Source organism: Anolis carolinensis, chromosome 2 (assembly GCF_035594765.1).
Source record: "Anolis carolinensis isolate JA03-04 chromosome 2, rAnoCar3.1.pri, whole genome shotgun sequence".
In the NCBI taxonomy this organism is placed as follows: domain Eukaryota; kingdom Metazoa; phylum Chordata; class Lepidosauria; order Squamata; family Dactyloidae; genus Anolis; species Anolis carolinensis.
In genome coordinates, this window is record NC_085842.1 from 125840607 (window position 1) to 125866435 (window position 25829).

Genomic DNA, 25829 nt, shown 5'->3' on the forward strand with positions numbered 1-25829 from the left:
AATTGGTTGATAAAGACAAAATAATGTAATACTAATAAAATATTGTATAAATATTAAAATAAATATAGTTTCCCTACTTCGCAGATTTTCACTTATTGCAGGTGGTCCTGGAACCTAACCCTCGCGATAAGTGAGGGAACACTGTAATGTAAAGTTTTAAACTTTGTGTTTCTAAATACATTACAACTGCAACCTCGGTTTCACTTCTGATACAATAAATAGTGTGAGTCTATGGGATGCTTCCAGCCTAAGTACTGACCATGAGGATGCATAATGCATAAATGCACAAAATATAACATGCTTTGACCTGAGTAAATAGATACTTAATGACTGCATTGCAAAACAAACAAATATCAGTCTTGTAAAGCAATTTTTCTCTCTTTCGGATGCTACTATTCACAAGCATATTCAGGTACTCTTTTTTTTGATAATTGGTTTTGAACTTTGGTAGATTTTACAATTTGTGCAGACAAATTTGAAGAGATCCTGCAGGGCAGTTATAGATGCTGGATAGTTGCAAATCTGCCATTATTATGTCCAGTACAAGCATAATGCTTGGGCAAAATTTCAAATCCGTATCTTCGTTTGCATGGAAATTGTTGCAGTCTGAATATTGGTGAACATTTGTCACGACACATCTTGATGTACACTTTGAGTCAACTTGTTTGACTGGATTTTGCATCCATAAAGTTAAAATTTCATCGGAATCAGCAGAAAAAACAGTACAGGATTTCAATTTACTAGCCATTCTTATTCATTTAGTTTCAATTTTATTAGATCTCAAAAATGTCATTTAAATGTTGTGCACTTAGACAATACATCCTATGTACACTGCACAAATTTCAACTGATATGAGAAGTTAAAAATACAATAGCTTCATTAGTACCTGCAAATTACTTATCACTATTATTACATTTACCATATGCTTCCCTATCCCACTAAAAGTAATCATTGTTACTGTACAAGCATTAAAACAAAAACACAGAAAATAATGTATAAATATTCATTCAGAATCAAAGCAATAATTTATTAAAATATTCTGAAAAATTTGCTGTTAGTTCAACGTCTCTTTATCTGCTAGATAAAGTCTGCCAGACCCCTCTTTAAGAGTGTGTATAATTTCTTAGTATGAGGATAATTCTCTTTTCAATGCTGGTGAGGGAGTCACTTCCATTAGACCTGGGTCAATGGACCAATTAGCGGCACCTTCATTAAGTGAGAACGGAGATTTTGCTTCATCACCATCATCTCTTACCTCCATTGTAGCATAAACAGTCTTTATGGTACCTGCTCTGTCTAATGTGGGGAGATCTATGAATTCTTGATTCAGCTGGTGCTCACTTGTTATTGATTATTTAACATTTTAGGGTCATTGTATTTTAAAATTGAACCAGGGTAGAGTATTAAGAGCAGAGGCTTTGCATATCTGGGCCCGTGTAGAGACCATCCTATGACGTTAAAAGTTTTACTATGCCTAAAATTAAAATTGTTTAATACTCCTGGGCTTTGTACAATGACAATTCTACTTTTACTTTCAAATTTTATCCTTATAATTTTAGTTATTGAAGTTATTAAAAAGCAGGGAAAATATGTTCAAGCAATAAGTATCATGTTGAACTAAAATAATGTTTGTTTAATGAATAAATTATAAAATTACCTAGATGCTAAAATTGTCTATGGATGTGCTTTGTGAAATACAAAAATCTTTGTAAATGTTAGAGTTAGAACAAATCCCAGTGTCAAGGTATATTGCAGGCAAAGATTTATGGAGCAATGTTCAGTCATTGAAGGGACAATTTCACTAACTGGCAGCCTTTTGTGTCAATCCACTTCTTCAGTGAGAAGTCAGGTATAAGACCCCTGATCTTCAGACCCTTTATTTTTTCTTTCTCCTAGAACCTTCTCTTTCTTACTCCCTCTCACTTTTGCTTTTATTTCAACTCCTCAGCACAGGTTAATTCTCACCACAAACAGACAAAAGTTTGAAACTGCAGCCACCATGGGGCTAGTTGTTAGTACATATCTGGTGACCAGAAAGCTGGTAATTAACTATGTCAGGGTGATCACCACTTTCATTCTAAACAAAAGACAATTTGAACAGTAATTATATAAACAGAAATTTTAAAATGATAGCTACATTATCCATTTAAATTGAGACAACCTAGATACATTCACAATGTTTCATAGAGCAGCTCAGTTACTTTCTTCAAAAGCAAAATCCTTGCAGTTAAGCTCCTACGTGTGAATTTGTTCCAGATGAGTTGAGAGCAATTTGGTTGTTCTTCTGTTACCTGTTATACAATAAAAGATACAGTAAGCTGCAGAAAATAAGTTTCATGTTGCCATAGACAGATAAAAATTATTTGAACACTTGAAAAAAATCAAGTTTATGAAATATATTTAGAGGCACTCACTTTCTTTAAAAGGTGTTTTGGGAGGAACGTTTTCCTTGGGAATGTGCTGGAAAGCTTTTGAAGGATCAAATTGCTTTACCCCCTGAATTTGATTTATTTTCTCCTGAAGCTCTTCATGAACTTGTTTCTCCTTTGCTAGCTGGAAGCGCAGCTTTGATATTTCCTGAGAATAAATGAATATCACAATGCAAAATTAACTCCTTATGTTGTAAAGTGAGACATAAATACATTCAGTTCATAGTCGTAACATCTGCAACCTAGGCCTACTAAACCCAGTGGGAGAAAAAAAACTCATACAGTAGCTTGAAATAGAAGGCTTCCAATGAAAGATTTAGTCAGCCCTTCTCATCAGGTGGTAGGGAGTAAAATGGGAGTGTGATTCTTAACTGTTATGCCACATAATTAGGTTTTCAGCTCCCAGATATCCTGTCCACAAATCATGTTGACTAAGACCTTAGAGATTTGAAGTCTAAAACCTTGGGGAGGGGCGAGCTGAAATTGAAAATTGATACAATAGGAAAAAAATCTCCCATCTTTGGAAAATGCTGCACAGAGCTGTTTTTAAGATTTGAATGTTGTCTGTTAGTGAATTTTAATGTCAGACATTTGTAACATGTATCAATTGTTTTACTCATGCTTTTGTAGTTTTGATTGAATTGTTTTTTTTTTTAAATGTTGCTAGCTACCTCAAGTCTCATTATTGAGAAAAGAGTAAGATATAAATGGATTAAAAAATTACCATACTTATGAACATATCGTGCACTTCGATGGAACTAAATTCACAGAACTTGCTGGGTTCCACTTTTTCTTCTGCCCTTTCTGTATTCAACCTTTTTTCCTCATACAAAAGTAGGCATACCACCTTGATGAATGTTTCTTTTCACAAAAGGGTTAACATACAACCCTAGTATCATGTTTAATTCTAAAACAAAATCCTTGGTTTGGTAAGCATCATAGCACCAGTATTATTCAAATAACCCTGCCTGCATTATATTATCTGTTTTTACAAAAAAGAAAAAGAAAAGAAGAACTATTCAAAACACAAGAACATCTCAAGTTGAAAACTATGAATTTGTATGCCATTGTATTAGAACTCTTCCACAAGGGGCAATCCCCTGAATTTCTTTCTAACATCATATAGTCACACAAACCTGTTTCAGTTGGGTGTTCTCTTCCTTCAGTTTTATGACATGTTTGATTTTCTGCTTCTGATTTTGATGGCCAAGCAGCTTAGCATATGCATCACTGATTTTGTTCAGTTCTTCTTGGGCAGCACCATGCTCATTCAGAAGGGCATTCTTTTCTGCCTCGTATGCATCCAATTGTTGCTGAATGTAACATTTGACATATGTTGAACAACAGACATCAAAACATCATGGTCTCGCTCCAACATCCTCGCAGCAAATTAATATCTGCATGTGCCATACTGAGCCATGCCTAATCCCCTTGAAGTTGCTTGTGCATGGCCGTTTTATGCTTGGAGCAAAAAAGGTTGGAGAAGCAACTGGTGACATCTGCATACACAGACACAGAATTACATCTGTGCTGAGACACTGGTTTCTCTGATTCTGCCTGCTTCCAATGAAACATGGAGTATCCATGCAAAGCAGCTTTAGAACATTATCATTTGGGTTGGGTGATTAGGTGCTACGGGGAGGTGACATAATACAAACACTGACTATAAATATATACTGCATACTAGCAGTTAGGCTTCAGAAGCATCTTAACGGAAGCATAAACTTTCCAGCTTAAATTTAGTACGTCTAATGGCGGCTCAGTGTGTTAAAGCGCTGAGCTGCTGAACTTGCAGACCGAAAGGTCCCAGGTTCAAACCTGGGGAGCGGAGTGAGCGCCTGCTGTTAGCTCCAGCTTCTGCCAACCTAGCAGTTCGAAAACATGCAAATGTGAGTAGATCAATAAGTACCGCTCCGGCAAGAAGGTAACTGTGTTCCATGCAGTCATGCCGGCCACATGACCTTGGAGGTGTCTATAGACATGACTGGACTTAACGTCAGGGGAAACCTTTACCTTACCCTTAATGGTTGCTGAAATCTATGCTCAAGGACTAACCTGGAAAGGTCTTACTTTGTTAAAGAGGTCTTCATATAGAATACGCCAGGTTTCTGTGCTCTCTTTATAATCTGCTTCTAATTTTTCTGCAATAGTTTTCCTAAGGAGAAAAAAAGGAAGAATATACCATAAATAATAACAACTTTATTTTTATATCCTGCCTCCATCTCCGCGAAGGGACTTGGGGCAGTTTACATGGGGACAAGCCCATTCCAACAAAGATTAAAGCCAAACATAGATTAAAACATCTATCAATAAAATCAACGACATCCCACTGGGACAAGGTGGATCTTTTTTTTTTCTTTTTTTTCTTTTTTCCCCCTTTTTCTCCCCCCTTCTCTGCTGTCTTTTCACCCACTTTACCTCCCCAGCTTATTTCTATATTACCCCCACAGTTTTGTTTTCCTCGCCTTCGCTGTAAAAGTCACACAGAAAATAATAAAAATCTATATTTAAAAAAATAATAATAATAAAATCAACGACATTACAACAAGACAATAACATGAAACAGCATCACCAACAGCCAATAGTCTGAGCAGTAATGGGTACTGAAATTCGGGGGGAAGGGAATTGTGCAAAAGAATTTCAGAACATGATTGATGGACAAAAATGCAAGGGCCAATAATAAATTAGAAGTAAAAGCAATGTCAGTTTAAAACGCTAAACCTATAGGAGAAAGGACAGGGATAAAGTGCGGGAACTGCAGGTAGATATAGTTGGAGTCTGAGTATCTTGTGAACTGCTTAATCGAAAGTGCAACGGAACATCCACGTTTTTAGCTCCTTATGGAACGTGGACAGTGTGGGTGCACATATATGCACTCACATTTTTTAAAAAACCCTCTATTTGCTGAGTCTGTTGACAATCCCAACTCATTTGTCTTCAGATATTTTAACTGGATGACCTAACACAAACCTAATGAAACTTGCCTTTCTATTTCAAGTTGTTTCTTAAAATCTTCAGTTTGATCTTCTAATTTTGCTTGTAGATCACCAAGCTGCATTGCACTTGATTCTTTGATTTGTTTTATTTCTGCATCTTTCAATGCTATTTTTGTCTGAGCATCCAACAGCATCCTAGTGATTGGAAAAGAGAAGAAAAACTTTGTATTTTAACATGCAGGTGGACATTAGTATCATATTAGGCTTAAAAACACCCAAAAACAGTGTAGTATCTATTGAACAAATTATTACAGTAGAGTCTCGCTTTATCCGACCTCCGCTTATCCAACACTCTGTATTATTCGATGCCATCTAGTGACCAGTTGGAAACATTGCACCCTTTAATAGGTACTCCTTCCTTCAATCCAAGGTGAAAGGGGGGGAGCTCTCTTTCCCATTCAAAAAAACTGGAAGGAAGAGGAAATCGCATCTCCAAAGGGAAGGGAGGGAAGGGGAGTGAATCATCAGTCAGGGAGCCATTTATTTGTCTGCTCTTGGAGCACACAGTGTCGTGTCTCCAACCCAGCCTTGTTTCCAAAGCAATGGGGGAGAAAGGGCTGGTAATTGGAAGGAATGTGGGGGGAGGGAAGCCAAAGCAGTGGGAAAGGGACTTGGGAAAGGGCCACAGGGGGCAAGGCAAGGCCAAGTCAGGGCTGGAGAGTGGGGCGGGGGGGCTGGCTGCCTTCTGTCGTTTCCTTACCTGGGTGGGTGGGCGGAGGACCCCTCTTTCTTCCTGCATACACACAGACTGCTCCAGATCCTCTGACTCCCTCCCTTCTCCCTTCCTTTTTCACCCCCCCCCCCACACTCTCTTCTTCCTCCCCCCCCCCCCCCTCTTTTATCTTTTATCCTTGACAGCCTTGCAGCAACTTGCACTTCTGGCCTTCTCCTCCTCCTCCTCCTCCTCTAACGCAAACAAGGATAATTAAAGGCATAGAACTCTAGAAACACAAGAGACCCCCTCCCTTAAGAGGCTATCCAGTCCAGCCCCATTCTGTTAGGCTGGAAGGCACAAGCCAAGCCCTCCTCCCAACACAGAGCCACCCAGCTCCAGATGAGATTCTGGAGACAGTTGACCAATATCAAATGTTTAGTAAACTATTTTTCCAGTGTTGCCATTCCTATATGCTCAATATGGGATTTTAGAGACGGTTAGTCTACAGTATATCCGTGTGTTCCTAACTCTAGTCTTCCAGGTGTTTTGGATTTCAAACATGATGTTTTGGTGCTTAATTTGTAAAACCATAATGCAATTTGATATTTAACAGGCTTTTCCTTAATCCCTCCTTATTATCCAGCATTTTCACTTATCCAACATTCTGCCAGCCCGTTTATGTTGGATAAGTGAGACTCTACTGTACTTTTTTTTAAAAAAAGGAGTTATTTATCAACTACTGAAAGTGTCGACTAGACTCCTAAGGCCCAGGTTCAACTTTTATGGACTATTTCCACATTGCAAGATGGTGTGAAGGGAAATAGGAATTATGCAAAATATATTAAGTATGTATATTTATACTGAGTAAAGCAGTTTACCCTTATATTTGTGAGTAGAACAAATATCTTATTTTGCCTAAATTATCTGAAACCAAATTCAATTTATGCTTTGGAGAATTTTTGTCAGTTTTATGACCTGGCTCAATGATGAGACTGGTTTCAGTCAGAGGTCTAAAACATAAAAGAATATTGTGGCATGCCCTCTATTATCATTTTCTTCATCAAAACCACCTGGTGCATTACTTATTGCTGTCCATACCTTGCAAATTCTTCCTTTGCTTTCTGTTTAGCATGCTGTAACTCTTGTATTGTTTCAATCTTCTGGTGGATTGCTTTACTCATCTGAAGTAGTTTTTCCTCCATAGTAATTTTCTCTTCTTTGAGGCATGCAATTTCCTTTTCTGCACAAGCTTTGAAACTACAGAGATTACAATATTTACATTATTTTACTGTCTTCATGCGACTTCATATCTACTTTCTGCTGCGAACCCTAGTCCCCAATTGATGTGATAGTTGGAAAATTCTTTATCTAGTTGATGCTTTGATGAGGTTGGCATTCCCTACCACACATCCTTCAGGTCCTGGGAAGAGCACGGTGGATGGGGAATTTTCTGCTCAGTAAGACAGCAAGGCCTTCTCTCCCAGGTAGCTCCTGCAGGTGCAATTAGGGAACTTGCCTGGGGCATTTTCTTCAGCTGGAGATTCATTAACCCTGAACTAGGCTTTAGCACATTATATATAGGCTTCTTTCAAACTGCAATATTATAGCATTTAAATTGCCATGGCAGAACTCCAGTACTGCCTCAAAGCTATAAATCTCAGGATTCCATAGGGTATAGTGATGACAAAGTGTTGTGACTAATCACTGTACAAGAGACCTTAATGTAACCATATGAAAAGCAATTCAAAAAGACAGAGATGGGGCTACATTAGGTCTCTGCTCCTTCTCTGGGAGAGCCAAATCACACGATTCTCCTTGAGGATGACCCTGCTTACTCTTGTCCATTTTTGAAATTGTTTCATTGATTCAGTTACAGTTATTTCCACTTTAGTAGTATACAACACTGGAAAACACGATTTTTTAAAAGGCAGGATAACTTAGAAATTTTAACAGTGCCAAACTGGTGGGTTTTCATTAATATTATTCAGATATTGTGAATGGAGGGCAGCGACAGGCTAGCACTATTTTGAAACACTTCACTGTCTTCGGCAAATCCCATTTAGAAATTGGAGACTTCTGCACTTTGGTGAAAAATACAAGTTTCTAATCAATTGGCTTCTCAGACCAATTTGCAGGCTGTTGTGTTCCCTCCTTCTTGAAATGGAAACTTGAATTATATGTTGGCACCAAAAGAGTCAACAGAACAAGTGAAGGAATGCATCCTGGACAAGTATGCTATCAGCAAGTGCTGTCGTCAAACAAAGTATTATTTACCTAAAAACGTTTATGAAACTCTCTTGCTCTAATAAATGTGGCTAGACTGGCCAATGTGGAATGCTTAAAATAAATAAAATGTTAGGCTAATTACACAAATCAAAGCCAACAAACCACTCTAAATAAACTCTTTTTAAAATGATTTCAGAAGCTAATCATAGTTAGTCAGATCACTATGCAGGCACTATATCATGCAATCTCATGTAGGGCTAGGAGAGAAACCTGATCAAAACTGTTGAACAGCTGCTATGAGTTAGAACTATCAATATTGTGTTAGGCAGGCATAATGTTCTCACTCAATGTGTAAGACAGCTTGCTACATTCCTATGATGAGAATGACAAGAAGAGTTTACTTCAGTAGCAAGAATAACCATAAAACTCCAGAAAACAGCTACTTGTAGCAAATGGCCATCATAAACCGAATGTGTTTGCAGTATGTAAAATTTCATTAGAGAACATAAAGCACTAATAAGTGATCTGAAACTGTCATCTATAAATGGCATCTGAGAAGGACACGATTTTTCAAACATCCACCACTACCTATAGTAACAGAAATTGAGTCAACCATTCGCTAGTCAAAGCCTTACATACATTTCAAATTCAGCAGTGGTCTCTCCCAGCTTACATAGGACAGTGGTATGCTCTTTTTGTTTCTTCTCGATGGCATTACTGTGTAGTTCTGTCATTTTCTTTAACGTTGCATTTTTCCTGAATGGAAAAAAAGAGTAAAATATACAGTTTAAGAACCCCAAGATTTATAGACTGAATTACAAGATAATTTCTACAAGCTAGTGCCTTTGGTCAAAAATCTCAGGGTCCATGACAGCCTTTGGTTTAAGTACTTTATCCCATTTCAGATGGCGAGAACATAAAAATAATTCTATGCACCTAGCTTTGTTGACATCTGTCATTCTAATTTTAGTTCTTGTCTTTAAATAAAACAAAACAATCTCTAGAGATTTGAAAGTTTGGGCTGGAGGAAATGGAAAAAATATAAAAGGTCTACAGTCTTTGGCTAATAGTCTGCAAATTTATTTATTTATTTGCAGCTCTTTTATCCCACCTTTCTCAACCCGGGAGGAGATTCAAGGCAGCTCCACAACATAGGCAAAAATGTAGTGCAATAAAAATGAGCATATCATTAAAACAATTAAAGCATTTAAATTCATACAAGTTAAAATCACATGATCCATAGGTCAATTACACATCTTTCATATCTAATTATTGCACTAGATTTTTGAAGGCTTGGTCAAAGAGCTATGTCTTCAATTTTTTGTGGAAGGTCAGGAAGGAGGGAGCTGATCTAATCTCTATGAAGGGAGTTCCATAGCCGAGGGGCCACCACCGAGAAGGCTGTCTCTCGTCTCTGCCAGTCGTGCCTGCAAAGAAGGTGGAGCCAACAGCAGGGCCTCCCCAGATGATTTTAAACTCTGAGATGGTTCATAGAGGAAGATATGTTAGGACAAGTAAGCTGGGCCAGAACTGTTTCAGGCTTTATAGGCTAAACCCAGCACTTTGAATTGTGCTTGGTAGCAGATTGGCAGCCAGTGGAGATGGCGCAACAGGGGGGTTGTATGCTCCCTGTATGCAACTCTGGTGTTTGTTCCTATCACATTTGGGAAAAATAGACACATCAGATGCCCTGAGAAACACTGTAATTCCTGGTCATGTTTCCATTTCTCAATTCTTTTTATAAATGTGTTATACTTGCTTGACACTCCAGAAGAATTGGGGAGATAAACTACTTTCCTTTTTTAAATCTCTCTGTCTCTGTTTCTCTCTCTCTCTCTCTAATATTAAACATTTGTTTTGTTCTTACTGATTTGGTTTTCTTGTTTGATTCTCCTACAGTGGTAAGGCCAGCGAAGTTCCCTATAGTTCAGATGTTTCTTAGAGTTCGGGACCTTGTAGCTCCGTTCGTGAGAAAAAAATGTTATCTAAAAAGTAGACTCAACTTGTAATTTTTGTCTGAGTAAACTGTACTTTTAATATATCAAGTATTATAATTTTATGCCAAATCAAGTTATACTTATAACATTTTACATTCTTAAAGCAACACACTTTCAACCAGTAGTGTTAATACTGTCAGGGGCTCCAAACCGCTTGAAATTCCCTGATATACAGCGGAAAGGGCTCTTCACTTCTATTATGGAGTAAAATACCTTCTTGCTGTGAAGTGGTCTCTTCAAGAACAAGAACAACACAGACACAAAGCTGTTTGTTCCATCTGGAAGGTTTTTTCATTAGTTGCAGCAACAGCACAAACAGTATTTACAATATGTACAACAAATTATCTCTCCGATCTTAATCCACCGACCTCTTGCCCTCATCAAAATAACACAGGGTTACTACAACCTACATACTATAGTCTCAGCACTAGCCACCACACCCAATTGCAATGACACCTGTGGTTAGGCCTGAGACACTAATCCTGTTATCACTTAAAGAAATGTTGTGTAACTTACAAACCCTGATAACTACTGCATGTTTTCATTTTTCCAAACAATTTATTTGGATGTATGTACATGTTTAGCTTCATCGTTTCCAAAAATTTTACATCTCCAACCATCTTTAATTTTTGGTTATTTCTTGGTTGTCATTATAAGTTTAAATATTGACGTTGTTTTATTTATTGTTTTGATGTGATTAGTTGCTTGTTTTTTGGCATTGAATGTTTGTCATTTTTGTTGGAAACCACCCGAAGTCCCCTCGGGGAGATAGAGCGGGTTACAAATAGTTTATTTTATTTTATTATTTATCCCAAAACTAATTTTTTTTGTTTGTTGTACCTAGGAAAGCAGAAGGGGGATGACACAAAGAAACATGTAAAAGAAAAATCAGAGCAATAAAAAACTTTGCAGTTAAATAATGGAAGGGAGAAAGAGAAATATTCAAGAGTGATTGGAGAGAAAAATTAATAGATGATATACAAATGGCCAAGTGAGCAAGGAAGTCCAAGGTGGTGGGTTCGCGGGTTCAGAGATGGAAAGGCTGTATTGCCTACTGTGTTTGTTACTGTCTCTGTATGTTAAGTGCTCTGTTTGTAAATGTATATAACCATTCCCCCCCTTTTTTAACTAATAAATGTTTTAAAATAAAATAAACTTTGCAGGCAACATAAGGAAGCACACATGCACACACAAGCATGGCTAATATTAAAAGGCATGTTTCCCATCCTTCAAGAGTTAAAAGAATTAGTTTGATTAACAATCACAGATTAAATTTAAAAAATTAGGCTAAAGAACCAGAATTTGAAAAAAAAATCTGAGATTATCCCAAATCCTGATTCATATGCAGCACCATCAGTTTGTATGAGTAGTTTAATTCTTGGTTTGACAGTTCCTGCTCTTAGGTTTAGCCTACACGAGACATGATAAAAAAAGGAAAGGTATTAAGTCCAGCAGAGCCTGGTTGCTGTTCTCACTTCTACATCCCATCCCAGGCTGCATCAGTGGCGAGAATATACTATTCATCTATAACACCTTATCTGCAATTTGAAATGGTTAGTTCAGACATTGGTTTTTTCCCCCTCATGTGCTGTTTATGAGAACCATGGGTTTCGTCCTCATCATGCAAGTGGTCTTTCCTGTGTAATTCATCTTTGGGGCTTCATCTAAGGCCCCTTCTACACTGCCATATAAAATCCAAATTATCTGCTTTGATCATCTGGGTTATATTGGCAGTGTAGAAGGGGCATAATTCTCCAGCATAGATAAGCAGAGTGCAAAGGGAGAATCCATTGTCTTGGCAAACATTCAGATTGCTGTCTTTTCTACATACCTTTCTAGTTTTGCTTCAAGCTGTGCTATTTTCTCATCTTGAGATTCCACCTTTTCGTCCAAGTCCTTTAACAGTTTCTCAGCTTCACCATCTTTAGCATGCAGTTTATCCACCTCATCCATAGTTTCTCTCAGTTCTCTTTCTAGAATCTGTCTCTCTTTCACCATCTCTTCTTGAAGAGCAAATAGCTTCTGCTGCATAGTAGCCGAGATCTCCTGAAATACATTCAGCAAAAAGGAGTATGTGTGTAGAGTGAATTAACCATTAGCATAAATAATTTGCCATCTTGCCCTAAGAAAACAAACAAATGAGAACGAATCCTGTTGGAAACATATGCCACCATGAGAATAGTTGCACAAACAGTTGTGCTTTCTTAGAGGCTGTGTACATACAAATCTTTATGTGGCCATTTAATTCTCAGCTCCTTCCCAGTTCTACTGTTCCATAATAAATTGCAGGAAATTTCCAAGATATCCAGACACCCTATCTATCTTTATACACTATCATTTACATCTGGTTAATCATGCTCCCATTACTACTGAGAACAATAGGAAACCAGAAGGGAGTGTGGCCAACTTTTATCCTACACCCTGCCTACATCCCCACCCAGATTTTTGTTTTTCTGTAAACAAAATAGCTAGAACAAGTCCTTAGTCATTTATCTTATTTACCTTATAGGCTTCTTTCTGCTTTTGCTGCTCCTGCTTTTCTAGATTCAGTTGTTCTTTCAAGCATTCCATCTCAACATTCATAGTTTGCTTCTTTACTTCATATTCAGTTAGCATTTTCTCTGAAACAAAAATGACAAAAAGTAGGTTGAGAGAGAGAAAATATACACACATATATACATTTGTGAATCAGAACATGTGGACATACTATCCACTGTGGAATACATCAAATTGTTATTCTACAGGATAGAGCCATCCAATAGAGTAACGATTTGTTGTATGCCAAAGTGTATATATACTATGTGGCATACAAGATTTTTCTTTCTAGAGTCCTGAATTCTCTTTTTTAAAAATAAAAAAGGAAGCAAGCACTTGCAGTGGTTCTATTTCCAATATCAAATTTACAAATACCATCTTAAAACAATTCGGAACTTTAAATGTCTCATTTACTTTCTGCTAAAACAATTTAGAATTTTTTTTTCTTACAAATGTTTCCTACTGTTTGATCTCGATGCCCAGAAGAAAGTTATTATCGAAAGCAGCAATGTTAACTCTTATTTTGAAACTCAGTATACATGAGATGTTTCAAAAGCCAAAACATGTGTCTATGGGTTAGCATAGGATTTTGATTGGTTTTTTTCTCAAGTTCAAATTTGAACAAAAGTGTAATTTAGGCACACAGCATTGCAAACATTTCACAAGGGTTTTTCTTTTAAGTGGCAATAGAGTACTTGTCATGAAAATAAAATAAATGTGCATGGAATTAATATATCTTGGCTTGTGAGAAAAATGTGTTCCAAATCTATTAGTACCTTAAAGTCCGCACATTATTATTAGTGAAATGGTGTCCTTGAAATTCAACCCCTGTTCAGAGTCAATATTTTAAAGCGTCAGTTAGGAATTAAAATTTATTTTGTTTAAGAATGTTTGATAAATTGGGCTACTTAGCATTTACATAGGTATCTTCAGCACTAAAGAGGATTTGATGATGAGTTTTTGATGGAAAAGTGAAGAATAGACTAAGTACAGACTTTAATGTATCTGCCAGCTGAAATTAAAAGACTAACCAAAGGCAATCAAATTGACCTTCCTTTGAAAAAGAGAAAGTTTGACCAATGCACATTACATATTTGGAGCCACCTTTTTGTTCTTCAGCCATCTTGCATTTCTCATTCATCTCTTCAACTTGTGTTGATAGCATTGTTTCTTTCTGTTGAAGAGCACTTTGTAATGTTTCAATATTCTTATTTTTGGCTTCTATTATTTCCTCTAAATAAGCAATATCTAGGTTGTATTTATCACCCACTTGTTCTGCAACATTCCTGTTGGAAAGATAGACACATAACAGCTTTTTTCACTATAGTTTATTGTCTTGTTTCAGTGTGCCTCACTGTTCTGTCTTTTCCATCATTAATCCTGACATTTTTCTCCTGCCTCTCATCATATTCTTACTTTCGCTCTCCACCTATCATCATCCATATGCAAATATATTCCAACCATGCCTCATGCACATTTCTTGCCTGCTATTTTCATGAATTACATGGTATTATAATGAGGCAATTTCCATATCCTGAAAGCAACTGTATCAACATAAATCCTGTTCTTATATTGGTTAATGTCAGAAACTCTAATGTCGGTACTCTCACACATTGTCATTGCTTGAGGATATCACCACTTTGGATGCCTATAGATTTACTCTTCAACAAATGAGCATGCAAACATTAAATTATTTCTATTTCCATGTATGAAGGAAGTCCTAAGATTGCCTCAATAAGTCAAATTAGGGTTTCTGTACACTTGACTTACCCAAGCTCTGTAATATATTCCAAGAGCTTCAGTGAATCATATTTCTCTTCAGCCTGTTTATACATTTCCATCCTAAAGTAATGACAAGAAGAACACAGAAATATTAGATTGAGTAAAATATATTTTAATTTCTAAGTTGACCAATGGGAGGATCAAGTCAGCTATGGCAGTCATGCAATAAGAACTGAGAAAATACACATAGCAAAGAATCCATCTAAGAAGTGACTCTCACATGAATGCTATTGTGCAGCAGCATCTTCCCCCCAGCATACACTGTTATTGTTATATGCCTTATCAGATTGTACTAGAGCAGTGGTAAGAATTATAGGGTCTTCAGGTTCGTGTGTGACTGTGACTTCCAACATAGCTTCCCATTCTTTATAATGAAAGTAATTGTGAAGGTAAATCAAACAACATCTGAAGACGTACATGATCCCTACACTTGCAATAGGATAATATGCAGTGCAGAAAATTAGTAAGTATGAGCTCCTACAGTTTTCAACTACTTGTTTAGCCTTCTACACCAAACACAATCAAAGCCTGAAAACAGGTAATGAGTAAAATGATATTTCAGTTCCAAAAGGTGTCTAGGAAAGTAGCACATGGCAATTTCAGAAACCAAGGACAATTCGCCACATTTATCTTTGCCTTAATTAGATTATAATTAAGACAAGACTTAACATGGAAAATGTGCCCTTTGACTTACAATTGTTCTTCCAGCTGTGCTACTTTTTCTTTTGAATGTTCCATGGGTTCTTGGGTTGCATTTGGTTTTGACTCCATGTCTCTCTGTCTAACAAAGGTGACCTGAAAACACATTACACAGAAGGCTAGAACATTTACTTTTATTTATTTAAAACCTTTATATAGTATCCTTCATGGCATTTAAATTTCAGAGTGGCACACATTTAAATTGTTATATCAAGATTAAGATCATGAATGGATCATTCATTCTGCCTGCCCTCATGTAAATTTTGTCTAGCTAGGAAGAACTCTAGCAATATCATTGTAGAACAGTTTCCCGTGACCCAGTGAATTATGCCAGTATGAGATTCACAAAGGAAAAAAAAACAAACAGAAGTTCTAGCATGCTAGCACTGACTCATGCCATTTATCAAACTGACCACAGGTGCTGGAACAGAAAAAGAATAGAAATAAATAGTGGCTTTAGCATAGCTGCTCTCCCTAATAGTTATTTTCCCTGGTCTTTCTGTTGCTCAATGACTTTTTTCATGTTATTTGTAAATGCTTCACATTGTTTGTATGTCTACTTTTCATGGCAGCCTGACTTAAAACAGCAGATGTTATAGAAATAGGTACTCACCCTCTTCGCAGTCAGACGATGCCTGAGTTTCATTACCTCTACCATTAGAGTGCTCATTTTTTTCTGTGTCCCATCTTCAAAACACTTAAATGGGAAGGAGAGGGGGGAGAAAGTGAGGGAAAGAGAGACAGGGAATAGGAAAAGTTTTGCTTTCGAATATCTATCTGACCAAATAATTTCAGAAACAGCCTTAAGAAGAGCTTATGAGGGACAATCAAGCCAATGATAACTGCTTGTCAGGCCACTGACTTCAGTGTGGGCAAACTTTTTATTTAAGTTTGGTCCCTTGGTGTTCAGTGACATTTATTCCCAACATATGCATGTGGGACTGACAAATTAAACATATGCTCGATATATAAAAACATGTATGTCTCTGTGTTGTACCATTTTTAATGCAGGATAGAAATTATAGAAACCTCACCTTGAACTTCACAGTTAAAGGAAAACATGAAGCCTGTTGATCATTGTCTGTGGTTGCAGTAAGTAGACAACTATGTAAACAATATGCCCACATATTGACTTGCATCCATACAGGTAAGAATCCCTTGTACATGTGAATGTCCTTTTTCAGGCATTGCAGGGATTATTATTCCATTCCCCACTCCATAGCACCCAAAGCTTACCTAATAGTTTTACTGTTCAGCCTACAAAGCTACCGCACAGACATTCTGTGCTTTGCAGTGAGCAGATAGGATTACAGAAATATCTAGTCATGTTCCCCAGTAGCCAGACATGAAATGACGACATCAGTACCGATATATCCCGGGTGTGACAGACTATTTTACCAAATTAAAGACCCAATAGCATTTGGCTATTGGAGATGCAGCTAGATGCTTCTCTGACCCTGTTTGCTCACTGCAAAGCCCAGAATGACCAAAAAGAGCAGTTTCAGAGGCTATTCAGTACTGTGCAGGGTATATAGATTGGTATAGTATAGTTTCACCTGCAGATATTTACACTATGCTGAAGGAATGTGGGATTACTTGGACAAAATAACTGATCACAAACCATAACTGATCTAACCCGTCAGGCATCTTGTAATCTAATTCTGAGGGTGGTTATCCGAACTGTTATCTGAACAGTAATAATTTCAAGCTCTAAATAAATCAACAAATATTAACAGTGCCAGCAAGGAAAAAATGGGAAAAGAATGCATATCCCCTTTAAAGTAAAAAAGGAATTCATCAGGCGTCTTAAAAAATTACCTATTTGTGCCAAGCCATGCATTGACATGAAAGACTGGATACCTTCTGGCACAAAGTGTCATTTTCAGAAACCGTGAAGAGGAAGTAGCTACTTATGCTGCTGGCAAACACTACAGGAGTCACAAGGACCTTAATTATACACACCTTTGTTTTTAGAAGTTCATTGGTTCTGCTCAAATCCAGAAGCTGTTTTTTCAAAGAAGCAACATTTTCCAAAAGAGAGGTTTTCTCCCTCACTACAGCACACAGCTTTGCTTCAGCCTTTGCAAGGTCTTCCTCCAGGGCTTGCAGCCTTTTATCCTGCTGGCTTCGTTCTCCAGTCAACAACCGTATCTATACAAATAAGTATGAAATTATTAACCAAATTGTTATAGATGGAAGTAGAAGGATCCTAAGCATTCTACTGTGTGTTATGTACACATAAGAGCAGCTGGCACCTAGATTAAGTCCTACCACTAAACCAAATAGGTAGACCTCGTCAATCCACTGCTAAATGGTAAAACACTTAAGGAGTCCCATTCACTGAACTGGGGTTAAGTCGTTACTTTTAAGACACTATAAATGAAAAAAAAATATATTTTGAAATCTCTGTATTCACCTACTGAAAGTAATTATTGTTTATCTCTCACATTTATACACAGCTGTTTCTCAATAGCTTCACAATGGTTTACAAAGAAATGTAACAGGTGAAAACAAGAAGCCAGATAGATGTTAAAAAGTACTTTGACAACTGCACAACTCAGAACAGCCTTTGATTGATCCTCTTGTGTTGTAAAAATTGGTTTAGTCACTTATTTATCCATCACATGAAAGTCTGAAGAGAATGGGAATGGCCTTTTAAAACACACTGCACTATCTATGTGAAGATAAACATTTTATTTCCATCAGGTTGATTAAATGTGAGTTTTAAAATTGAAAAGAAAAAGTAGACAACCACTATGTATATGGATTCCAAGAGAATTAAATTATTGATGTCTTAAACTGGAGACAAACTTAGTTGCGACTCTCATTAAATAAGACAGTGTCATTACCTCTTTTTCTAGCTCTTTTTGTTTCTTCATATCTTTCAAGACAGTCAAATCCTTTTCAACCTTCATTCCAGAGCTATTTGGCTTTGATTGAAAGAAGAGAAACTAAATGAAGATTAATATTTAAAACACCAAAAATGAATGTATATATCTGGCACATTTCAATGAAAGCAACTTTAAAAAGTTTTTGTTGTTGTTTATTCATTCAGTCGCTTCCGAATCTTCGTGACCTCATGGACCAGCCCATTCCAGAGCTTCCTGTTGGCCTTTAAAAGTATAAACAGTTTACCTGGAAGGAGATCTACAACAGTCAGACCAAAGTTGGATTTGTTTAAAATCCACAGAAATGAAACTCTACAAAATTTAAATGTGCCAATTATCTCATGCAAACTACCTGGGCAAGGGCAACGGTGGGCGGGGGGGTTCCTCCTCTTTCCAAAGGGGAAAGAGGAGAGAACGCCAGGAAAGGGAAGCGAGGGCTGAATGAGGCCAGCTTGGGAGTCACCACCCCTCCATCAGGCTGACGTTTATGAGTCCACTCGGCTCTGTCTAATGGAGGGGCATAGGCAAAGTTTTGGCGTGAGATTGTAATGCACCATCGAATGTAATGCACACTTTCATCTTGGCTAAACAATTTAGCCAAAAAAGATGTGCATTATATTCAAGTAAATACAGTGGATTATGGATTAAGGTACTGTATCCAGCAATATTAGTAACTTTTTAAAAAGCTATTAGTATGAATTTTGTCCAATACTTTATTTCTCCACATTTACCCAACAAATTACTGTTACCAGAGTAGTTTAGCTGTTACCAGAATTTTGACCATTATGTTTCAAAAAATATATTGTTACTTTTCCAAAATACCTGGTTAGGATTACTTGTTATTTTAACAGTGCTTTGTTATTAATGTACTAACTTGAAAACTTAAGAACACTTTATAAAAATCTTCACTTCAAAAGTAAACATTTAAGAATAGGTTTATGTCATCTCACTTAAAATAAAATCAGCAACTATGTTACCAATGTAGGACAGGAGTTTTATAAGTCTGACAGAATGCCAAAACAAATAAAAATGTTTGACAGCCATCACTAAAAACCCAAATGACTTACGTATGATAACCTCCATTTATATTATGGGAAAAGGTAAATTACTAGAAAAACCAATAATGCTGGCAATACAACTGGAGTTGGAAGTAATAGGAAAAGAGAAAGGCTGCATTACAGATGCAGTGACTAAAAAAAAATCTTTGTTTCTGAATTGGGAAGTGCTGAGAATTTAGTTAAGATCTGGACTTTTAATAGCAAAAATGCTTGGAAATCTCCTGTTCATGGGATCCAAAGTCAAATTGATAGCACTTGTAATAACAAGCTCAACATGTTACACCAACTTTTATTGTCTGGGTGTTATCCATTATGTTCCTACGCAAATTACAAACTTTTCTTTAGGGGCAAATTATTTCTTTCCCTTTGTCAATTTTTAAAGGCACAGTAAAGGATAATGCCAACAAAGAAAAAATAGTCATAATTAATAATACTTTTTTTGATTTCTGAAGTGTCACTTTTCTTCCATTTGCTGGGGAAGGTGGAGGCTTCATATGGCTGCGATTCGGCTGAGTTTCAACGTCTCCTATAGAAGGCAAAAATACACCTATGTGAGACATTTAGTTACTCATTATAAAAATATTTTCACCAGATTATATTCCAGTTGCTCACTCTGTAGCCTTAGATGGGAAATGTAAGAACACTAAGTACAATGAACCTTCAGTATCTGCTATGGTTTAGTTAAAGGACCTCCATGGATACTGAAATCCATGGATGCTCAAGTCTCATTATATACAATGGCATAGTAACATTATGTCCCTTATGTAAATGAAAAAAAATCAAGATTTGTTTTTTGGAATATTTTCAAGCGATGAATGCTAGAATGGTTTCAAATGGCAAGAAATGAGATTTCATCAAAACATTAGGAGAAAATTCCTGACAGTAAGAGCTGTTAAAAAATGGAATATGCTGCCTTGGAGCATGGCGGTCTCCTCTGGAATGGATGGCCCCCTGTCTAGACTGGTTGTACGTTCCTTAGGGTCTCAACCAACTCTGTGATTCTCAGCAGATTCCACACTCCAGCACTTAAAAAGGAGAAAGCCTTCTTGTATATGCTTCAAGTGGACCAGAAAAAAGTCAAAAAAGTTTATGCAAGAAAGCCACGTCTTAAATTATTCAGAGATATAACAATTAAAGGCAACACCTGGCTTCTAAAATCTTCAGGGGAGAACTTTTTCCCTTTCCAACATCACCACCACATCTAAATTTGGTGAGAACACAGAAGTCTTTCAAGTGGCTTCTCCCAAGATATGGAACTCTCTTATGTGGTAGATTTGGTTGGCCTCTTTCCTTGTCTTTTTTAATTACCAGACTACAACCTCAAGCTCTTAATTAACTGTATAATTTTTAAACTGTTTTAATTTGTTGTAACTCATCTTGGGTCCCATGGCCAGAGAAAGGCAGGATACAATTTAATAACCAATCATCTTAAATTGTGTTCATCACCTCCACTGATCAGGACTCAAAGAAAAACAAGTTTGGTGATTTACAGAACTGGACACAAGCCAAGTTTAATGTATGAATGTACTTCTGTGGGATTTAGTCTTAGGTTAGTTCCAGAGAAAACTGCAAACCAAGTCAGAAAGAGACATGATGATGATGATGATGAACACATTTATATACAAACAATGCACGTATTCAGAAACACAATGAAAGTTTAGAATGGAGACTCTCCATGCATGTAGAAAAACCAGAAAACAGAAATGTGTTAACGGTAAGGAAACAACACAATGCAAGGAGACTGCTGCCATTCATAGTTTGATTACTCACCTGTTTGTACTCTGAATCGTTCAGACTTTTCAAAAGATATAGGTCCTTTTGAGGCGTCTGAAGTTTTAACATCATAAGAGCCTGGTGGTGGTGCACAAGCTAGAAAGAGTGGGCAAGGGTATAAATATTAATAAAAGTCAGTGATGAAAAACTGATCTTTTAACAGCCTCATTGCTTTAGATGTGACACCAAATATGTACACTTTAATGAGGTGGACACCAGCCAGCTGTTATTTATTAGTGCTGTCAACAAACACGAAGTTCTCTTATACTAGGCTAGATTATTTGTGTATTTTGCCTGATGGTGACAAAGGTTTATGCCCAACATCTGTGCCTTCACTTGCTACCCAGTTCTCTGGAGCACGACACACTAAGAACCTAGTGTTGAATCATCTATGGGCAAATTATGCGCTTCCCCAATGAGCAATTGCCCTTCCACAGTATATACATGATCTATTCTCCTCAGGGCAATGGCTGGAAGCAGCAATTGCAGAAAATCTCCTTATTTTGACTAAGAATCAGGAAATAACACATATCGTAAAAAAGTATCAAGTGATATTATTGCCCGCCGAAAGAAGAGCAGCAAAAGAGTGGACTGCAATAAGAACACACTTTAGACTGCATGGAAAACTGAGGCACCACAGAGGATAGTAGTTAGGTGTCATGAATCTAAATGGCACTTCCATGAGTGCATCTGCACTGTAGAATTCCTACATTTAACCGCCATGGCTCAATTCTTTGGAATAGTGGACCATTGTTCAACTGAACAGCCAATAAAACAATGGGAGAAAATTGAGGCACACTTAACAGAATTTGGATTAATAACGGGTTTACAAATTAATTGGAACAAATCAGAAATGATGGTATTTAACTATCAGGAAGAAGAGATTAAAAAAATAAAACAGGAGGGGAAAATTAAAATTAAAGAAATAATTAAATATTTACGGATAAATATAACTAAAGAATTAAAGAATTTGAAAATAAACAACTTAACCAAATTTAAAAAGGAAATTATTTATTTTTATTTATTTCCAATATTTCTATCCCACCCTTCTCACTCAAAGGGTAGGAAATTAGTGGAATACAATAAACTCAAATTATCATGATTTGGCAAAATAGCATTAGTCAAAATGAAGATACTACCCAAATTATTTTTTTTTATTTAGAATGCTACCTGTAGAAATTTCAGATCAAGAAATAAAGAATTGGCAAAGCATGTTAAATTTATATTGTAATGGGAATAAAAAAGCTAGAATAAATAAAAGCTTGTGGTATAAACCACAGAAAGGAGGAGGTCTTGGACTTCCAAATCTTAAATTGTATTATCATTCCAATCAAATAAGATACATAGTAGAAAGCTTATCAAAACAAAAGAGCTTGGAGTGGCTAGAAGAAGATAAAAAATTAGAATTGAAATTAGAACATATTTTATAGTGGTAACAGAGGAAAGGATAAAAAAATGGTATAACAACTTAACCCTTTTTAAAAAATATTCTGGAGATTTGGGGAAGATACAAAATAAAACCCCTAATGCCAGGTATTTCTCCTATCATGCCAGTTCTAATGACAGAAAACTTCACAGTAAATTAGACAAAAGAACTCGAAGGACAATTTAATGAAAGAGGTATAATGAAAGTAAAAGATTGGGATCTGAAGATGGTAAATATGGAAAGGATCAAAGATGAATTAAGAGGAAGAGACTTAGAATGGTATAAATATTTACAATTGGGGAAATGGTCAATTAATTTAAGGAAAAAGTATAATGGGGGTAGGGAATATACAAAAATAGAGAAGATAACTCAAAGGGAGATTAAAGAAGACAATGCAACATTAAAAGGTACAGTCAGAGATATCTATAGGTAAAGGTAAAGGTTTCCCCTGAGGTTAAGTCCAGTCGTGACCAACTCTGGGGGTTGGTGCTCATCTCCATTTCTAAGCCGAAGAGCCGGCGTTGTCCATAGACATCTCCAGGTCATGTGGCCGGCGTGACTGCATGGAGCGCCGTTACCTTCCTGCTGGAGCGGTACCTATTGATCTACTCACATTTGCATGTTTTCGAACTGCTAGGTTGGCAGGAGCTGGGGCTAACTGCGGGCGCTCATTCTGCTCCCGGGATTTGAACCTGGGACCTTTTGGTCTGCAAGTTCAGCAGCTCAGCGCATTAATACACTGTGCCACCAGCGGCCCCTAGCGATATCTATAAACTACTATTAATGGACGAACAGGAATAAGTTCATTTGAAGGAAATATGGAAAGTCGGTTTGGGGAAAAAACTGAATAATCAAGAATGGGCAAAGATCTGGAGTATGAGATTATCAAAAATATGTCCATAAGAATTAAGGAAAATTATTACAAAATGGTATGGAGGTGGTACCTATCTCCCATTAGATTAAATCAGATTGATAAAAAATACACAGATCAGTGTTGGAGAGGCTGTCAAGAAATAGGGTCATGTCTTCATATGTAGTGGTCATGTAAAATTATACAAAAAATCTGCGAAATTATATTTAAAGAAATAAGAGCAACAATAAAAATAGAAATAGAGAATACACCTAAATCAGCATTATTACTTATGCATGACAATACAATCCCAACACAAGGAGAAAGAACTGGTTTCTATTTTGATAACTGCAGCAAAATTGTTAATAGCAAAAAACTGGAAAGAAAAAAAGAAATCCAATCAGAAGAATGGTACAGGGAAATTTGGAACATAGCTATTAATGACAAGCTGACTTGCAATATTAAAGTTAAAAAGGGAATATCGAAACAAACAGATTTTTGGAAAATTTATTGAGTATATTTTTAATGAGGGAAAGGGGTACAAGCCAGCAACAGAGGCAATGAAATTTTGGACTTGTGAAACAATATGAGTTGGTTGGTCTTGGTGAAGGGGGGCACAAAGTAAGGGGATGGGGAGGGGGGGTGGTATAACAGAAAGGATTTCAACAGAAAGGAAGAAACAATGAACATGAACAAAATCTGGATACCAGCATTAAAAAAAAACTCTAAAATCAGGACAGTAAATAAAGAACAACACACAGTAGACAGGGAATTCCAGACAAGAAACAATATGGGCCAGTCAACACCTCCCAACAAAGGATTCCCCCAGTAGGAAACAGCTAGGCCTTGAAGCTTCAATGCTAATGAAGCTGGCCAATTACAACATTCACATTTGCCTCAGGAAGACAGGAATTCTTTCTCCCACCATGAACATTCCACAGATATATAAAACCCTCTTGCCTAGTTCCCAACACCTCACAACCTCTGACGATGCCTGCCGTAGATGTGGGGAAAATGTCAGGAGAGAATGCTTTCAGATCATGGCCATACAGCCCGAAAAATTCACAGAAACCCACTCATTAAACTGTAACATTTTTATTTAATTGTAACTCATTGCCATCCTAAAATATACTTGCTTTGGTCCATCATTTTGAAACACCCTACATATCTGTATCTATTTTTATATTAGGAAAAAAGCAGTGTTAGACTGGCACCCAAACAAGACCACTATTTCAGGCAGTTTTATAGTCCCTGGCTGGGGGAGCGGGGGAAAAGAAACTTACAGAGACCGCAGGTGCACCTACAGTGTAGAATTAATACAGTTTGACATCACCTGAACAGTGAGGGGATCAATGCTACACAATCCCGAGTGTTATGGTTTTACACGGTCTTCAGCCTTTTCTGCCAAAGAGTGCTGGTGCCTCACCAAACTACAACTTATATGTTTCCATAGAAAGGAGCCATAGCAGTTCAAGTGGTGTTAAACTGAATTAATTTTGGGTTGCTGTATGGCCATGTTTCAGAAGCATTCTCTCCTGATGTTTCCCCTGCATCTATGGCAGGCATCCTCAGAGTTGTGAGATCTGTTGGGAACTAGGCAAGTGGGGTTTATGTATCTGTGGAATAATGTCCAAGGTGGGAGAAAGAACTCTGTCTGTTGGGAGGCAAGAATGAATGTCGCAATTGGGCAAGTTGATTAGCATTTAATGGCCTTGCAGCTTCAACGTCTGGCTGCTTACTGGTTACTACCATGTCAGACTACACAGAGAAGCCACTGAAATCCACAAGCATGTGGACAATTTCAACAGAAAGGAGGAAGCCATGAAAATGAACAAAATCTAGCTACTAGTATTAAAAAAATCTAAAATCAAAATAGTAAATAAAGAACAACACTCTGAAAACAGGGAAATTCCAGACATGAAACAATCAGGGCCAGCTAACACCTCCCAACAAGGCAGGAATCAGCCAGGACATGAAGCTGGCAAAGCTTTTCAATGCTAATCAAGGTGATTAATTGCAACATTCACACTTGCCTCCAACAGACAAGAGTCTTTTCTCCCACCCTGGACCTTCCACACCTCCTTTGCCTAGTTTCCAACATATCTCACAATCTCCGAGGATGCCTACCATAGATGCGGGCGAAACCTCAGGAGAAAATGCTTCTGGAACATGGCCATACAGCACGGAAAACTTACAGCAGCCCAGTGCTCCCGGCCATGAAAGCCTTCGACCATATATTGAATAAATTTTGCAGCATGGACGCACCCAGCAACTTCTTGCCCAGCTATTCGGAGAGCAAGAGGGAGAGAATATGCGACGCAAAAGAAGACCGGCTGGCTTACCGGGAGCCTCGTTGAAGCGCCGGAGCGGAGCCCTGGGGAAGGACATGTCGCGGCCGAGCCAGGCAGGACCGCCGAGCAGAGAAAACGGATTTCAAAAAGCCACATTGCCGCCTCCTTCTTTTAAGTCAGGGCCGAACCAGCCAATCCGAGGGCTCGAGCGGCGGCCGGCTCCG

The 25829-nt window shown here is 37.4% G+C and overlaps 1 protein-coding gene across 3 annotated transcripts; it reads right to left on the reverse strand.

Annotated features, from left to right (window-relative positions):
- Nucleotides 1-730: 730 nt before the first annotated feature.
- Nucleotides 731-25803, reverse strand: hmmr (hyaluronan mediated motility receptor). 3 transcript variants are annotated; one of them, XM_008113209.3, is made up of 18 exons: nt 25657-25803; nt 21036-21134; nt 19700-19791; nt 18169-18249; nt 17282-17470; nt 15933-16016; nt 15315-15415; nt 14609-14680; nt 13943-14124; nt 12806-12924; nt 12135-12349; nt 8946-9062; nt 7179-7337; nt 5414-5560; nt 4485-4584; nt 3566-3742; nt 2415-2577; nt 731-2291 (listed from the first exon to the last, which is right to left on the reverse strand). In XM_008113209.3, exons 1-18 carry the CDS (start codon nt 25700-25702, stop codon nt 2236-2238), a joined length of 2199 nt encoding a protein of 732 aa, XP_008111416.2. In that variant the 5' UTR covers nt 25703-25803; the 3' UTR covers nt 731-2235. The 3 variants fall into 3 exon arrangements, with proteins under 3 accessions (XP_008111416.2, XP_008111422.2, XP_062826560.1); XM_008113215.3 differs by lacking the exon at nt 7179-7337; XM_062970490.1 differs by lacking the exon at nt 3566-3742.
- Nucleotides 25804-25829: the final 26 nt, after the last annotated feature.

Excerpts from the sequence above, each read along its gene's own strand:
- hmmr (XM_008113209.3), bottom strand. The coding sequence starts at position 25,702 with ATGTCCTTCCCCAGGGCTCCGCTCCGGCGCTTCAACGAGGCTCCCG. Across the intron at positions 21,135-25,656 it reads GCGCTTCAACGAGGCTCCCG|CTTGTGCACCACCACCAGGC; the intron begins GTAAGCCAGCCG and ends CACTCTTTCTAG. Across the intron at positions 14,681-15,314 it reads GCACAGCTGGAAGAACAATT|GATGGAAATGTATAAACAGG; the intron begins GTAAGTCAAAGG and ends TCATTACTTTAG.